We start from the raw sequence: 18,041 nt of genomic DNA on the forward strand, positions 1-18,041 counted from the left end.
CCGCCTGCTCGTTAGTTCGGAGCTTTCGAAGTATAAGAGCGCTTTATCTCTCTCTCTCTCTCTCTCTCTCTGTATATATATATATATATATACACACACACATTTACAGCATTTACCAGACGCCCTTATCCAGAGCGACTTACAGTCAGTAGTTACAGGGACAGTCAAGTGTCTTGCTCAGGGACACGATGGTAGTAAGTGGGATTTGAACCTGGGTCTTCTGGTTCATAGACGAGTGTGTTACCCGCTTGGCTACTACCACCCCTCTTATATATATATATATATGTATATATATGTATAGGTATCTTCTTCTATATAGAATATATATCACACACACGCTAACACACTCTCTCTACGTCAATATAGAACATATATATCTCACACTCTCTCTATCTGTGTTGAATGTGTGTTAAGATGTTGAAAAGGTCCCCTTGCTTATGACGTCTTCTTCAAGGTCTCATCTCGTTGCCGCTGTTCATCAGTGGTCGCTCGCCACTGTTGACCAGGTCAGGGACGGTACGGTGGCGGCGACTGAATCGGATCACCTGGGCCGTGGTGGCCGGGCGGGTGAGGAGGCGGACTTGACGGTTCGAATCGCGACCCGCAGAGGTGCCACCGAGGTCGCCTTCATGAAGGTCCCGTCCCCGCACACGTCCCCTGCTCCCCGGGCGACGGTGATGGTTGAATGCAGAGGACTAATTTCGTTGTGTCACCGAATTTTTTTCACTTTCACATCCCTCTCGGGTGGATCCCTGGATCTGAGGTCCTGCCTCTCGGCCGTGTGGAGACGCTGGTCCCGGTTACCCTGCCGGATGGGAAAGCGGGTGTTCGGCGGGTCTCTAGAACCACGCCAGATGAGAAGGTCTCCAGACCCTCGTCACCTCAGGCACCCACCTGCAGGAAGCTGCTCGCGTTCCGTGGTCCGCTTCAGGTCCGCCTTCAGGCCTTGAGGAGCAGGAATTCGGAGCTGTGAAGCGCGTTACAGAAACCACGTTACAAACAAATACGAAATATGGTTTCCAGCATATTGATCCGATTATGGGCAGTCGTTCAAATAAACATCTCCCAGCAGCTCCCTGTTCTGACCGCTGCTCGGTTGGCGGAGCTCCAGGCCTCGGCGGCTGGAACTCCTGCTGTAGAACCAATCAGATTCGTCCCTGCTTTCCACGCTTCCATGTGTGCTTGTAGATTGCAGGTGATCCATTTCATGTACAGTCCAGGCCAAGAGTCTGGAGACACCTTCTCATTCAACGTGTTTTTATCTTCATGACCATTTACGTTGGTAGATTCTCACTGAAGGCATCAAAACTATGAATGAACACATGTGGGGTTCTGTACTTAACAAAAAGTGGAGACCTGACCTCCACAGTCACCGGACCTGAACCCAATCCAGATGGTTTGGGGTGAGCTGGACCAACAAGTGCTAAACACCTCTGGGAACTCCTTCAAGACTGTTGGAGAAGCATTTCAGGTGACGACCTCTTGAAGCCCATCGAGAGAATGCCAAGAGTGTGCAAAGCAGTAATCAGAGCAAAGAAACTAGAATATAAAACATGTTTTCACTTATTTCACCTTTTTTTGTTAAGTACAGAACTCCACATGTGTTCATTCATAGTTCTGATGCCTTCAGTGAGAATCTACCAACGTAAATGGTCATGAAGATAAAGAAAACACGTTGAATGAGAAGGTGTCCAGGTGTGCTGGGCCTGGACTGTACTTCCTTTCTTCAGGAGAGATCTTCATTCACGCTGATTATAAACTCCATCCTGTGTAGACGGTTGCTGAATGAGAGTTGTTTTTAATGACCGGAAATCCCGCCGGAGCGCTGGATCGTCGGGAACGCCGGTGGACGTCGAGCGCTTCCTCACGCTGAGGGACGGTGGCCCGCCGGGAAAACGGCGTAAATACCGTGCTGTCCATGTGTTAGCCGGGACGTGTAGCATTTTCATTTATCGCCCCTTATCCAGAGCGACTTGCAGTCAGTAGTTACAGGGACAGTCCCCCCCTGGAGACACTCAGGGTTAAGTGTCCTGCTCAGGGACACGATGGTAGTAAGTGGGGTTTGAACCTGGGTCTTCATTACGTTTAGCATCGTAATTCCCTTCTGTGCTGATAATGGACAAGTTTTGGATGAATTCTGATGCTGATTTATTGGTGTTTGAATTTGGTTTGTTTTGAGTGAATCGTTTGTGGAAGAATCGTAATTAATTAATTTGCTGAGACGCACACGGCCGCGTCCTTCAGCGCCGCGGGTGTTTTCTTGTCGCGCGTCCCAGCGTAACACACACCGCGTCCTGGCGGCGAGGCACCATTCTCTCGGGTTATTATTAAATCAGCGGGCGGCAGCTGCTCGTCCCCGGCGGGACCGCGTCCCCCGTCCAACCGTGCCGTCAGCGATAAGCAGAGGACCTGCAGGAATGTGGGCTGATAGCTGCGGACGTGTCGGCAAAAGAACCCGGTCCGGATCACGGCACCCGCCAGAGCTGTCCCCCCCGTCCACGTCCCCCCCCGTCCGCGTTTCCCCCATCCGCGTCCCCCCCGTCCGCGTCTCCCCTACACTCCCCCATCCTGTCCCTCCGTCCACGTCCCCCCCGTCCGCGTCCCCCCCCGTCCACGTCCCACCATCCATGTCCTCCCCTCGTCCGCGTCCCCCCGTCCGCGCCCCCCCCGTCCACGTCCCACCATCCATGTCCCCCACCGTCCGCGTCCCCCACCGTCCGCGTCTCCCCTCCACTCCCCCATCCTGTCCCTCCGTCCGCATCCCTTTGTCCACGTCCCCCCGTCCATGTCTTCCCCCGTCCCTGCTCCACTCCCCCGTCCGCCCTGTTCACGTCCACCCTGTCCACGTCCCACCATCCATGTCCCCCGTCCGCGTCCCCCACCGTCCGCGTCTCCCCTCCACTCCCCCATCCTGTCCCTCCGTCCACGTCCCTCCGTCTGCGTCCCTTTGTCCATGTCCCCCCATCCACGTCCCCCCGTCCATGTCTCCCCCGTCCAAGTCCCTCCTCCACTCCCCCGTCCGCCCTGTTCACGTCCACCCTGTCCACGTTCGCCTGGTCCACGTCCCCCTCCATCCACGTCCACCTGTCCACGTCCCCCGTCCTCTCATCTGTCCACGTCCCCCCCTCCTGTCCCCCCTATGGTCTCGGATACTGTCTTGGCTCCTGTCCCCTCCATGTCCCCCTCTTGTCCCCTTTTGTCCCTTTCTTTCCCCCCCGTCTCCCTCTTGTCCTTGTCTTTCCCCTCCTGTCCTGACTGACCAACACTGTTGTTCCGGTGAGAGAGTCTCGTGGGATTATTACATTATAAAGGAGTTTGTTTCTTTCATTTGACGTTTTTAAGACACTCACCGCTGAACCAGAAGAGCATAAAGAGCCAAGTTCAACCCCCACTTACTACCATTTAGGGGGGTCTCACGATACCATACACATGTGGGTCACAATACGATTGTCACGGTATTTTGTGATTCTGTACATATTGCGATATTCTAGTTTAGTGAAAATGTAAAAGCTGTGTGTGATCTGTGTGGTTCACGTTACATTAATAATTCCGAATTTTGGACAAAATTTTAGACAAAAATATTGCTATTTGATGTCCCTGTAATAATGCAATATCACCGCATGGCTGGCGGTGCGAGCGGCCATCTGCAGTCAGCAGGAAACCGGACATCTCCGAGCTTCGGCTGCACTGCCTGATAGGCATGTGACCTTCTAGTCCCGCTTTTGAATTGGAGATATCTGGGTCAGGAGGAGGTCGTGACCTTTTGAGTCCTCAGCCCGGAATGTTCCGTGGTCCCTGGGCAGTAACCCTCCGACTCGTTTTCTGTGTTTGGAGTCCAGGCCTCGGTGGAGACTCCTGCTTGAAGATGATGGATAGTCGAAGGGAACACTCCGGAAGCCTGGAGTTCCAGAAACGTTCCCCGTTTCTCACACCGAGCCGCTGACTGCGGGAGTTTCAGAGTTTTGTTTTGTCTCTGTGATTCTGTCCTCTTTGGAACGCACACACTCACACACACCACACACACACACACACACACACACACTCGCTCTCTCACACTCGCTCTCTCACTCTCACACGCCCTCCTCGTTCCCATGCTGGTGTCAAGTAACAGAATCAGGGGCGGTTTTCTTCACACACTTACATGTGAGGGCCCGGTGGTGGCCCCATAATCTGAAGGTTGCCGGTTCGAATCCCGATCCGCCAAGGTACCACTGAGGTGCCACTGAGCAAAGCACCGTCCCCACACACTGCTCCCCGGGCGCCGGTCATGGCTGCCCACTGCCCACTCAGGGTGATGGGATAAATGCAGAGGACAAATTTCACTGTGTGCACCATGTGCTGTGCTGCTGTGTATCACATGTGACAATCACTTCACTTTTTTTTTTTTTTTTTAAAAGGTGCCACTGAGGTCTCCTTGATGAAGGTACCGTGCTCCCCCACACACTGCTCACCGAGGGTGATGGTTAAATACAGAGGACCCGTGTCACCGTGTGCCGCAGTGTCTCACAGTGACAATGACTTTCTAGAAGACTTCTACGTTGTCCTACCATTGGGCACAGTGGGCATCTCATGGGCATTTCATGATTTTGTGAGTTATTAGAGACAAGTGTGTGTGTTGGAATGCGTGTCCGTGGTGGTTTTGTTCTTCGTCCCCCGCCGCCCTGCTTTGGGAGCGGAACGTAAGACGTGACCAGGCTGGAGGGTTGGAGGTGTTGGTTTGGCCCCAGTGCCTGATGGGTAAGGGCCAGAACGCGTTTTACTGCGCCAGGGCGGGCGGAGAGGCACGTTTCCGCAGCGGCATGGTTGTGTCTTGATTGTTGCGTGAGTCCTGCAGTAATTTAATCCCGCAGCACCGCAACGTTCTAATGTCACGCGTTGGTTCTAACGCTGTATACGCCGTAATATCGCCATGTTTCCTCTAGTTCACCGAAAACCGACATTTGTCACAACGAAACATCTGAACCAAGCAGGAAGCCCCTTTTCCAGAACGTTTCCATCAGGATTAAAACCATCGTGCATGTTCTCATTCGGCATCATGAATTGATTGCTTCATGTTGTAAGTTTTTCTTTTCCCATAACTCATAAAAAGTTGGCAATAATATATTCCACACTGGAGGCACGAATGACCTTCTGCTCTATGAAACATTCAAAACAGTCAGGATTAAAGTCTTACATCCATGTTCTAGATGACTTCTTCTCGACTTGTTTGTGCAGAACGTGCACATTTTGAATGGGTTAAAGGCTTGTAATGTTTGCCCCGCCCCTTCCGAGACCTCCGCGTTGGTTGAAGAGCTGGTCTCCAACACTGGCCGCGTCCCCTCGGTCCCTTGGCAGCGCTTTTCCCCGGTGATGGGACTTTCGTCACTTCACACAGTGACGATCGGGTTTTATTTCTTCGTGTGTACGGACGTGTGTCCGTAGGGCAGTTATGAACGCTTCTCAGCGTCTCCTCATATGAAGCGCTTTTCCAGCTTGTGAGAACCTGTTGGGAATTACGCCGTCATTCGGCGCAGGAGCGGCCATTTATGTCTTCAGGGACTCGGCCCCGGGGTTTGGTTACCTTTCATCGAGCCTGGTGTGGGCTGTGGGATTCAAACCACAGGGGTGGTAGTAGCCTAGCGGGGTAACACACTCGCCTGTGAACCAGAAGTCCCAGGTTCAAACCCCACTTACTACCATCGTGTCCCTGAGCAGGACACTTAACCCTGAGTGTCTCCAGGGGGGGGCTGTCCCTGTAACTACTGACTGTAAGTCGCTCTGGATAAGGACGTCTGGTAAATGCTGTAAATGTAAATATGTCATGCACACACACACACACACACGCGTTGGTGTGCCAGGTGGGCCTTGGCCTGAGGAAGATGGATCTGGTTCAAGCCGCGTCTGGTTTTCTCCAAAAACTTCCCTCTGCACCTCTTCAACTGGTCCCATTCCCACTTTCCTCCCTCTGCCGGGATAATCCGGCTGATGTTTCCACAAGCTCATGTTCTCCGCCGCTTGAATGGGTGTCGGGAGCGAGAGGCGGAGCCCAGACGGCAGAATGGAGCTACTGTGCGGCCGGCTGCTTTTTCCACGTCTTGAAGGTGTTTCTGTGGCTCGTGCGACCTGGACATGTCCGGGTTCAGCATTTCACCATCGCAGGAGACCATCTGGATTCATAAGTGTTCATACTGATGAACACACCATACACGCTCACACACACCATACACGCTCACACACACCATACACGCTCACACACACCATACACGCTCACACACACCATACACGCTCACACACACCATACACGCTCACACACACCATACACGCTCACACACCACACTCGCTCACACACCACACTCGCTCACACACCATACACGCTCACACACCATACACGCTCACACACACCATACACGCTCACACACACCATACACGCTCACACACACCATACACGCTCACACACACCATACACGCTCACACACCATACTCGCTCACACACCATACACGCTCACACACCATACACGCTCACACACCACACTCGCTCACACACCACACTCGCTCACACACCATACACGCTCACACACCATACACGCTCACACACCACACTCGCTCACACACCATACACGCTCACACACACCATACACGCTCACACACACCATACACGCTCACACACACCATACACGCTCACACACACCATACACGCTCACACACACCATACTCGCTCACACACACCATACACGCTCACACACACCATACACGCTCACACACACCATACACGCTCACACACACCATACACGCTCACACACACCATACTCGCTCACACACCATACACGCTCACACACCATACTCGCTCACACACCATACACGCTCACACACCATACACGCTCACACACATACACGCTCACACACCACACTCGCTCACACACCACACTCGCTCACACACCACACACGCTCACACACCACACACGCTCACACACACCATACACGCTCACACACACCATACACGCTCACACACACCATACACGCTCACACACACCATACACGCTCACACACACCATACACGCTCACACACACCATACACGCTCACACACACCATACACGCTCACACACACCATACACGCTCACACACACCATACACGCTCACACACACCATACACGCTCACACACAACACCATACACGCTCACACACACCATACACGCTCACACACACCATACACGCTCACACACACCATACACGCTCACACACCACACTCGCTCACACACACCATACACGCTCACACACCACACTCGCTCACACACACCACACTCGCTCACACACACCACACTCGCTCACACACACCACACTCGCTCGCTCACACACACCACACTCGCTCGCTCACACACACCACACTCGCTCGCTCACACACACCATACTCGCTCGCTCACACACACCATACTCGCTCGCTCACACACACCATACTCGCTCGCTCACACACACCATACTCGCTCGCTCACCATACTCGCTCGCACACCATACTCGCTCGCACACCATACTCGCTCGCACACCATACTCGCTCGCACACCATACTCGCTCGCACACCATACTCGCTCGCACACCATACTCGCTCGCACACCATACTCGCTCGCACACACACACACCATACTCGCTCGCTCACACACACACCATACTCGCTCGCTCACACACACACCATACTCGCTCGCACACCATACTCGCTCGCACACCATACACGCTCGCACACCATACACGCTCGCACACCATACACGCTCGCACACCATACACGCTCGCACACCATACTCGCTCACTCACGCACTCACTCTCACACACACACACACACACACACTCTGGTTGTATTCCTGTGTCGAGGGGTCAAAGCCACAGTTCCTGAGGTCAGACCCGCGAGGATCGTGCAGCTGTTGTCTTTCTCTACTTACACACACACACACAGGAATCTTTGGCCAATCAGGAGCAGTGATAATTCAGGTAACGCTCCGGCCTGGTTTGATTGGTGGATGAGGTGAACTTGATCTGCCGTTAATGTAAGTACACTCGCTCTTTTATGTTTATGGGCCGCATCGTTGGACTTTGACAGCCTGCCGGTGGGTCTTATCACCGGTATTACGTGTGGCTTGAACGCCCGTCTCTTCCTGTGTGTGTGTGTGTGTGTGTGTGTGTGTGTGTGTGTGTGACTCGTTACGGTCCCCTTTGTTGTAATGGTCGCGCTCGGCGTCTGTGTTTGACCTCTGATTACCCGGACGGGAAGCCATTTGTCTTCATCTGAACCCCGTGACGCCGGCGCTGGGCAGTTCGCTTCTTTTTACAGCTCGCATCTGATTGGCTCATCACCGATCACTGAGCGCCAACGCGCCGCTGCGGCGTCGGCCGTCTGACGAACATTTGCAGCATTTACCAGCCGTACTTATCCAGAGCGACTTACAGTCAGTAGTTACAGGGACAGTCCCCCCCTGGAGACACTCAGGGTTAAGTGTCTTGCTCAGGGACACGGTGCTCAGTGGGGTTTGAACCTGGGCCCTATATGAACAGAACGTAGCTTCCTGTCCCGCCCCCATTTTGGCAGATTTAACGGACAAATCAGATCCCAGCTTGGGATCATTACTGCGTCGTTCCATCACTGGTGCCGTTGGAGGTTTTAATCGGTGTAGATCAGGTGCAGGTCCGGGTGGGCGTCTGTAGTCGGGGGTACTCTGCTCCTCCTCTGTGTGTGTTGGGTTGCTGGTGTGGAGCGTGGATGAACGAGCAGCCATGAACACTGAACAGTAATCGGTTTAATGCTGCTAGATTTTAAACGTTTCCTTCTCATCTTCTCACCTTTGGTTGAGGTGGTTTGTGTTATTTTTCTTTGGGGTTTGGGGTCATTTGTGCTTTGCTTTTCATCTTCTCGGTTTTATGTCTTCTTCATGTTCATATTCCTGTTCATCACATTCCGAGGTAAAGAAAAGTTCTCAAGCTATGGTTTGACCAATCAGGCAGCTGTTCAGAATTCTTGATAATGATAATAGTCGTAAATAATTGTTGATTGAGTGAAGTCTGTCTCAGAGCGAAGGTTTTGGGGTCCAGCTTGAAAAGCAGTAACTACACCTCACGCCTCAATCGCGGTGAGGTGATTCCAGACTGGTCTCCTCCATCCTGGTTTGAGAGCCCGCTCGGTGCTCTGTTTTTATTGGTCGATGCGTTGCCATGCGCAGAGGTCAAAGTTCATCACCACTCAAATACTTGCAACATTGAGGTCAATAGCAGTCACAAAAGCGTACAAATCAAAATGGTGCGAAGACCCGCTCAGATGTCTGTAAGGAAAATGAAGGGCGAACCTGGCAAGGTGACGACTAATCGATTATAGGCCATGACTAGTCGATTATCCAAATAGTCGTTAGTTGCAGCCCTACTGCGAGACTGTCCTGTCCCCTGTCCGGCTCCCCTCGCCCAGGCACGTGGGAGGGTGGAGACGGGAGGTTTAATAAGCTGCGTTTTTCTTCTTCTCCCTAAATCCAGGAGGGAAGGAAAATGTCCTCTATCGACCTGCGCTGTTGGCTCCCACCGGGAATACTTGTACTGGTCGTGTTGCTGCTGTTCGACGGAAGCGCTCCTGGGCGCTGAACTGGGCGTGGCCGTGGCTCTGGATGGACACGAACGGGTCCTCGGAGTTGCTGGAACATCTGACCCTGGTGATTCTGTTGTTTTCATGAAACCGCTCTTTCCCGGGATGACCCACTTTTTACCAAGTGACATCATGACCCATTTCCTGATGAGCAAGTCTTACAGTTCTGCTTTGAACTGGGGTCTCCATAGCAACATGTGCCTTCAGTATTGATTGCATTAATGGCATAAGCAAGGCAAACGTTCTGATAATCAATGTATTATCAGGTCCGTGGTGGCCTAGCGGTTAAGGAAGCGGCCCCGTAATCAGAAGGTTGCCGGTTCGAATCCCGATCCGCCGAGGTGAGGTCCCATCCCCACACACTGCTCCCCGGGCACCTGTCATGGTGCCCACTGCTCACCAAGGGTGATGTTTAAATGCAGAGGACAAATTTCACTGTGTCACCGTGTGCTGTGCTGCTCTGTCTCACAAGTGACAATCACTTCACTTTGTTGCGTTGTTTTTATTACTCGTTTGTTTAGAATAATGTCTTTGCTCCCTTTGTAATGTGTAAAAGCAGCAGGATAACTGTGGTGAACTGTCTCTCTAATTCTGAGGCTGTGATGTCACGCGCACCTCCCGCGTTGTAACCGTGGAAACGGTGGTGGAGGCCCCACCTGACCTTTTGGTGGAGTCGTCCCACCGGAGAGGGAGAGGGTGACTTCACAGCTTGTTTGTCTGTCTGTGAAGAACGTGTCCCAGGCCACCGACGGAGACGGACAGATCCTGAAACATCAAAGCGAGGAAGGAAAGGCGTTGAAAGGTTCCGTCTGGTTCCGTCTGATTTTCACCAGTTCTGCTGAGTTCAGAGAGTTCAGGCCACAAAGCCAAATGAAACGTTGGACCTACAGGCCATTTAAACAAATAAAAAAAAACTCATATGGTCAGGAAGTGTGTTTGCGTGTTCCCGGCTGCACTGGGTTTATACCTTGCTTTGCGATGGAAGAGTAGAACCACGTTCATGGTTCGAAATGGTGCTTCCTCTCAGGGTTGTGCAAGGTCTTCATTTTAGTGAAATCTGGTTTAGAAGATGGATGGATAGATGGATGGATGCTGCCTGAATAACGTTGCTTAGGAACAGCTGTCATCGTGCGACAAATAAGATTATTTCCACGTTTTAAAATAATCTTTGTGCCATATTGGCTTGTGAAAGATGAACCAGATCGATGTTTAAATTCTCCACGGAAGGTAACTTGCGGAGAACGTGTTGGTGCTTAAAATGCTTTAGCTCAGTTTAAAGTGAGCTGAAATGAAATAATGTTTTTTTCACCGTGTTTTCGCCTGATCCGTTCGCTGAGAGGGGACGCCGGGACGTGTAATGTGTGACGCATTATGCTCTTTTTGCACGGACACTTTTGTTTAGCAGGAAAGGGGAATCTTTGCACAGTGGCACCTCGGGGTTCGAACCAGCAACCTTCTCATGCACACTTTCAAACACACTGGAACATCCGGACCATGCCCAATCAGAGGCAGGCCCCGCCCCTTCACCGTCTCTGATTGGGTTTACAGAGCTACGGAGACGGGTTGCACCGCGTGCCTGTCCAGGACCCGCGACTCCAGTAATGCGTTCTTGTTCCTGTCCGTCCTCACCGGGCGGGGCCGAAGCGTCTCACTTTCTACCGGGTACCCGTTTTGCCATCTGACTCGTGGTGGGTGGGCCGGATCGCAGCTGGGCCCCGCCCACTACTGAGTCAGCATGTCCACACATGGCCGGGTTCCGCCTCAGGCCCATTTAACCCAAACTCAGGGCTGAGTTCCAGTCTGCGTTGTGTGTGTGTGTGTGTGTGTGTGTGTGTGTGTGTGTGTGTGTCCGTCCTGAAACGGGCTGCTGACACTTTACCTGTTCCGTGGTGAGAGGCGGGTTTTTACACCACTGGAATGTGTGTTTACTCTGCTCATATTTAAACTCGTTCCTGCTGCGGTGGTTCTGGCGCGGTTCTGTCTGTTCACGGTTCTGCGGACCGTCGGTCTAACCGGGGTCTCCTGCGTCTCCGGTTTGATTCATGGGTCCTACTTGCATCAGGATCGCGGTGGTGACGCCTAGTTTTGGGGGCGTCACATTAATGATCAGGTGAGATGTTCTCTCACCTCCGTGGTACGTGTGCCGGGTTCTCCGTTATTGACTACGGTGGTTCTCCGTTGTCGACTACTTGACTGGGAAGTTTCTGGAATGCGTTTCCTGTTGCCGAGCGCACGGTCTGGTCAGGCCGTCGCCCGTGGTATTCAGGAGGTGTTTGGTGTCACTTGCCACTTCCTGTTTGAGGCCCTTGCTATTTGGACTGATGCCGGTTCTATTTAAAGTTCCGCGTGTAACGTTGTTCTGTAGGTTGCCAGGAGATCATCACAAGTCGTCACCGCCCTCTAGAAGCCGCGGTGTGTGATGTCCGCGGTCCATGTGATTCCGTTTTGTAGGTCAGGACCTCATTAAATGCCTGGATTAAAGCCATATTCAGCAATTTGATGCTGAATTGCAAAATTCAATACATAATTCATGTATTATTATTGATTATTAGTGGAGATCTAATGGAAGCATGTGATTACCAGTCCTCCACCGGACACAACCTGGTCTCATGTGCAGAACAATCATAATGCAGTTTGCTGCGTTTGTTTGCATTTACTTAGTTAAAACTTAGTGTATGTACATCTATATTTATCTATATTTATAATAATATATACACACACATATATACATATATGTGTGTACATACAGTACAGGCCAAAGGTTCAGACGCACCTTCTCATTCAACGTGTCTTCTTTATCTTCATGACCATTTACGTTGGTAGATTCTCACTGAAGGCATCAAAACTATGAATGAACACATGTGGAGTTTTGTATTTAACAAAAAAAGGTGAAATAAGTAAAAACATGTTTTATATTCTAGTTTCTTTGCTCTGATTACTGCTTTGCACACTCTTGGCATTCTCTCGATGAGCTTCAAGAGGTCGTCACCTGAAATGCTTCTCCAACAGTCTTGAAGTTCCCAGAGGTGTTTAGCACTTGTTGGTCCAGCTCACCCCAAACCATCTGGATTGGGTTCAGGTCCGGTGACTGTGGAGGTCTCCAGGTCTCCACTTTTTAAGTACAGAACTCCACATGTGTTCATTCATAGTTTTGATGCCTTCAGTGAGAATCTACCAACGTAAATGGTCTTGAAGATAAAGAAAACACGTTGAATGAGAAGGTGTCTCCAGACTTTTGGCCTGGACTGTATACAAGAAGTGGACTGTGTGGGTTCTAAGATCAGGATGGAGAACCACTGTGTAGAACACTAGACTAGAGATGTATATCAAGTCAAGTGGAACTGGCTGTGGGTTCTCGATTTGAGAACTTAGTTTATTATAAATAAGTTATCCTCTTTTTGTCTCTCTGCAGAATAAGAATGTCTGAGACTGGAAGTTAAACCCTTGACCAAGACACTCCAAGTGACCCCACAGTTCTGTCCCACAATCCCCTGGGTGGGGGTGGGGCCAGGGCCAGCATGGGGGACGGAGGGGGCGGTGGCGTGGGCGGCGAGCACAGCAACCAGTCCCACGTGCTGTTCGACCGCTTCGTCGGGGCCACCACCTGCAAGGGAACGCTCAAGGCCTTCCAGGAGCTCTGCGACTTCCTGGAGCTCCGCCCCACCGACACCCGCATCTTCTACCACAAGCTCAAGTCCCGCCTCAACTACTGGAAGGCCAAGGCCCTCTGGGCCAAACTGGACAAGCGTGCCAGCCACAAGGACTACAAGAAGGGCCGCGCCTGTGCCAACACCAAGGTACGGCATTCCGGCTATTCCCGTCGGGATCTTCTCCACACGGGGCTGCAGGTTGGGAAGCTCGCGTCCTGAGGGTGCGGAACTGTGCTTCCTCCGCAGTGTCTGATCATCGGCGCCGGACCATGCGGCCTGCGCACGGCCATCGAGCTGGGCCTCCTGGGGGCGAAGGTGGTGCTGCTGGAGAAGAGGGACGCCTTCTCCCGCAACAACGTGCTGCACCTGTGGCCCTTCACCATCCAGGACCTGCGCGGCCTGGGGGCCAAGAAGTTCTACGGCAAATTCTGCGCCGGGGCTATAGACCATATCAGTGAGTGACAACACACGTGCGTGAACGGACACGTGGCTGATGGTTCGCGGTTGATTTTGTGCGTGTGTGGTGGCCGCAGGTATTCGTCAGCTGCAGCTGATGCTGTTGAAGATGGCGCTCCTGCTGGGGGTGGAGATCCACGTGAACGTGGAGTTTAAAGGGCTGATCGAGCCCCCCGAGGACCAGGAGAACGAGAGTACGCTATCGTCCAATCAGAACGCATCCTGACTGCATCAGGCAGTATTGATCTGTGTGACGTTGTGCGTCGGTGTTGCACTGTGTCTTACCTGCGTACGTGTGCGCTGCAGGGATAGGCTGGAGGGCGGAGGTCCATCCCAGGACGCACCCGGTGAACGAGCTGGAGTTCGACGTCATCATCGGGGCGGACGGTCGGAGGAACACCCTTTCAGGTCGGTGGCGCGTTCTCCATCCTGATGTTCTGATGGAGCAATTTCAACTCCTTTTATTACTAAAATCAGGAGAGGAAAGAAGAACAAGAATCAACACGAATCTGCTTTACAGTTTATAGACGTAGAAATAGACAATGTAGATATAAATATATCTACAGGCCTGGCACGTACAGATATATAGCAGTTAAATGATATAGAATGACATGTAATATATAGAAGAATATAACTTTAGGTTATTATAGCTGCTGCGGTTTCTTCAGTGAACTTCACTACGCCCCATTAAGACCACCAACAGGCTAAAGAAAACCCAGATCTTCTATGAACCCAGATCTTCTCCTGGTGTGTGTGTGTGTGGCTGCGTAAAAACGCCCGGCGTGCCGTTTCCAGGCTTTCGCAGGAAGGAATTTCGGGGCAAGCTGGCCATCGCCATCACTGCCAACTTCATCAACCGCAACACCACGGCCGAGGCCAAGGTGGAGGAGATCAGCGGCGTGGCCTTCATCTTCAACCAGAAGTTCTTCCAGGACCTGAGGGAGGCCACAGGTACCGAACACCCTCACCAGTCGTGTGGTTCCGGGGACGCTCTTCCACAGATGGCTTGTATGATGTGGGCGGGGCGAGGCCACGTGAGCCGCAGGGCCGAGTACAGTAAGGGGCCGCGGTGCGCTGTTACAGGAAGTGAATGCTGAGCTGGTGGAATGCGATCTGATTTGCCATCCGGTGCATTAGTGGAGCAGTGGAGTGTGCACTTTACACTTAATCTGAGTGTTAAATGCACGTGACCACAGCCGATCTACTGTAATTATACTGTTTTCTTCTAGCTCTCTGCTTTAACAGTAAAATATGTAAAATATGTCAAACGTTATCAGAAGGAAAATCGTGTGTTGAATGCCTTTAACGTGCGATGCACAGGATTATTTCCTACCGTAGGCTTGCGTGGACATGGTCCTAATGGTTTTGTGTCTGGGTCGTTCAGTGAGCTGCTTGCATTAGAGGAGACTGGGCCCTGTGGGGGCCGCGGTGCATTAGATTGGTGTCGATTAAGAAAGGGCTCTGTGCATTCGTTAGATCAGCCTGGACTGTTCAGTATGTGAAGTGGGGTGGGATGTGTGTGGTGCTGAGCGGGATGGGGTTTGTTTTGGTCTGTGCTTTGATCCGGGTGGGGCGGGGTGGATTAGGAAATTAGGATTAAGGACATTTACCCGATAGGACAAGAAACTAACTACTGATTGTAAGTCGCTCTGGATAAGGGCGTCTGATAAATGTAAATGAAACTGTCTCGTAATCGGAAGGTTGCAGGATCGCATTCCCAACTGCCAAGGTGCCACCGAGGTCCCCTTGATGAAGGTCCCGTCCCCACACACTGCTCCCCGGGCGCCTGTCATGGTGCCCACTGCTCACCAAGGGTGATGGGTTAAATGCAGAGGACAAATTTCACTGTGTGCACCGTGTGCTGTGCTGCTGGTTGGTGGATTTGGTCGACGCCTTGTGCGTGGTGGGACTGGGTGGATTTGGTTGGTGCGTCGTGCTTTGTGGAATGGGGTGGATTTGGTTGGTGCGTCACACTGGGTGGGATGGGGTGGTTCAGGGTGGGGCACCGCGTGTGATGCCGCAGATATTTATTGGGTCTGTCAGGAAGACAGACCATTTATTATTGTGCTGAGAATGGCAAAAAAGAACATTAAAGAACGTTAAAGACCGCCACGCGAAGACCGTCAAACGTAAAGAAACAACGGAATTGTAAAATAAAACTTACCACAGTAAAGAAGCCCCATTTTACAAATTCCATGCCCGCAGCTGTGACCAATGCCCGGACAGACCCATCAAAATTTCCCCTGGAATTTTGGCTTCTAGTTTTTATTATTATTTATTAATTTTTAAGTTTCTTACCAACTCTTTGAATTTTTACAATTAAGTAGGATTTTAGAAATAATTAGACAAATATTATTTAATAAGCTTTAAAGAGCTCTTTTATCTCTGGTTTTGCCAAGGCAGCTCTTCCATAACTGGGTATTATCTGTAATCTAGATATTCTGCGTTGCGATAATTGACAGTAAAAATTCCGTTATCAGCCCCAACCTGTTACGCAGGGCCAGAGTCGGTAGTTTGGGCGTGGCCGGGTGGGTCAGTGCTCTGATAAGGTCTGTTGTGTAATTCTCTCTATGTGCAGTAGCAGTAGTGATGTTCTGGCTCCCTTCTCTTCTCCCTCTCACCTTCTGTCTCATTGGCCCTTTTCTTATCGTTCCGCAGGAATTGACCTGGAAAACATTGTGTACTACAAGGACGACACGCACTACTTCGTCATGACGGCCAAGAAGCAGAGTTTGCTGGACAAGGGGGTCATCCTGCACGTGAGTGGCCAGTCCCGTCTCTCTGTAATGAGCATGTCGCCCCGCCCTCTCCGGCTGTGCTGCTATCAGCTGCCTGCAGGAAGCGTTTAGGGCTTCCTGCGCCACCCGTGGCCTCCAGCCTCCTCCTCCGCTCCTCATACAGCCCTGGGTCCCTGAAGTGTCATCTACAGAGCATGACTTCGGGCGAACGTGGTGCGGATATTTTCCCTTTTGACAGTGGGAACTGCTGTTGGTCTCGTCTGGTAGGCGGCCGTTGGGAGTTTGGCAGGACCAGTGTGTTGGTTACAGCAGAGTGAATCAGACTGGAAACATCTCACACGTCCTCCAGACAATTTCACACCATCAGGGCTGAAGAATTCACTACCTCCCTCCCTCCCTCCCTCTCTTTCTCTCTCAGGGGTGGCCCCATTGCCATCTTCTTGTATGAAACACTGTTTGCTGCGGTGGCCGGTTCACCTTCACCAGAACTATTCCTCAGTTCTTCCTGTTACGTTGGGCAGAGAATCTTAATTTATCTTTTGCTTTGATTTGCCTGCGAGATTCAGTTCGTCCTCTCGTGGCCATGAAACGAGTGAATCTAAACACCGGTCTGACGAATGAGCTGCGGGACGAATGAAACGCGCTGCACTTTCGGTGACTTTGGGTCTAGCCGCGCACTAAAAAGCAACAAGTGTCTGCTTGCTGGTTATTTGTATGTTGTTCAGGAGGAACTAACTACCTACCCAGCATTTTGTGTAATTAACTCTTGACACGCAGAAGATGAACTAGAATCATGTTTTCGTAACGAATGTTTAAAAGGGGAGGAGCCTGTAGGGAGGATTGACCGCTCACACACACACACTTCCTCACCGTGGAGGATTTAAACCCCATTCTGTCAATACTTGACACACCCAGGTGTTGCACAGCATCCATCTCCTCCCTTTATCCTCCGTTCTCTACATTTGTAATACTCTTGTACACAAACGTGACCACACCCACTACCAATACCAACATGCAGGTCATCGGGGCTTTACTTCTGGCCAACATGACCACGCCCAACACCAACATGCAGGTTATCAGGCGCTTTAATTCCTAGTGAACGTGACCACGCCCACTACCAACACCAACATGCAGGTTATCAGGCGCTTTAATTCCTAGTGAACGTGACCCCACCCACTACCAACACCAACATGCAGGTTATCAGGCGCTTTAATTCCTAGTGAACGTGACCACGCCCACTACCAATACCAACATGCAGGTTATCAGGCACTTTAATTCCAGTGAACGTGACCACGCCCACTACCAACACCAACATGCAGGTTATCAGGCGCTTTAATTCCTAGTGAACGTGACCCCACCCACTACCAACACCAACATGCAGGTTATCAGGCGCTTTAATTCCTAGTGAACGTGACCCCACCCACTACCAACACCAACATGCAGATTATCAGGCACTTTAATTCCAGTGAACGTGACCACGCCCACTACCTACACCAACATGCAAGTTATCAGGCGCTTTAATTCCAGTGAACGTGACCACGCCCACTACCAACACCAACATGCAGGTTATCAGGCGCTTTAATTCCTAGTGAACGTGACCACGCCCACTA

General features: G+C 51.5%; 1 protein-coding gene across 37 annotated transcripts in view; it reads left to right on the forward strand.

Moving 5' to 3' along the window:
- Positions 1 to 18,041, forward strand: part of mical3a (microtubule associated monooxygenase, calponin and LIM domain containing 3a) — a 69,305-nt gene that overhangs the window by 19,889 nt on the left and 31,375 nt on the right. For 28 of the 37 annotated variants that reach the window (XM_028957488.1, XM_028957486.1, XM_028957495.1 and 25 more), the window contains exons 1-6: positions 13,106 to 13,384; positions 13,484 to 13,691; positions 13,771 to 13,887; positions 14,000 to 14,101; positions 14,489 to 14,644; positions 16,352 to 16,452. In XM_028957488.1, the coding sequence (XP_028813321.1) occupies positions 13,106 to 13,384; positions 13,484 to 13,691; positions 13,771 to 13,887; positions 14,000 to 14,101; positions 14,489 to 14,644; positions 16,352 to 16,452 (963 nt within the window). Of the gene's footprint in view, positions 1 to 4,451; positions 4,589 to 12,999; positions 13,385 to 13,483; positions 13,692 to 13,770; positions 13,888 to 13,999; positions 14,102 to 14,488; positions 14,645 to 16,351; positions 16,453 to 18,041 lie in introns of those variants that run through there. The other 9 variants (XM_028957478.1, XM_028957479.1, XM_028957481.1 and 6 more) reach the window with 2 other exon arrangements.

The sequence above is a fragment of the Denticeps clupeoides genome, chromosome 17, assembly GCF_900700375.1.
Source record: "Denticeps clupeoides chromosome 17, fDenClu1.1, whole genome shotgun sequence".
NCBI classification, from domain to species: Eukaryota; Metazoa; Chordata; class Actinopteri; order Clupeiformes; family Denticipitidae; genus Denticeps; species Denticeps clupeoides.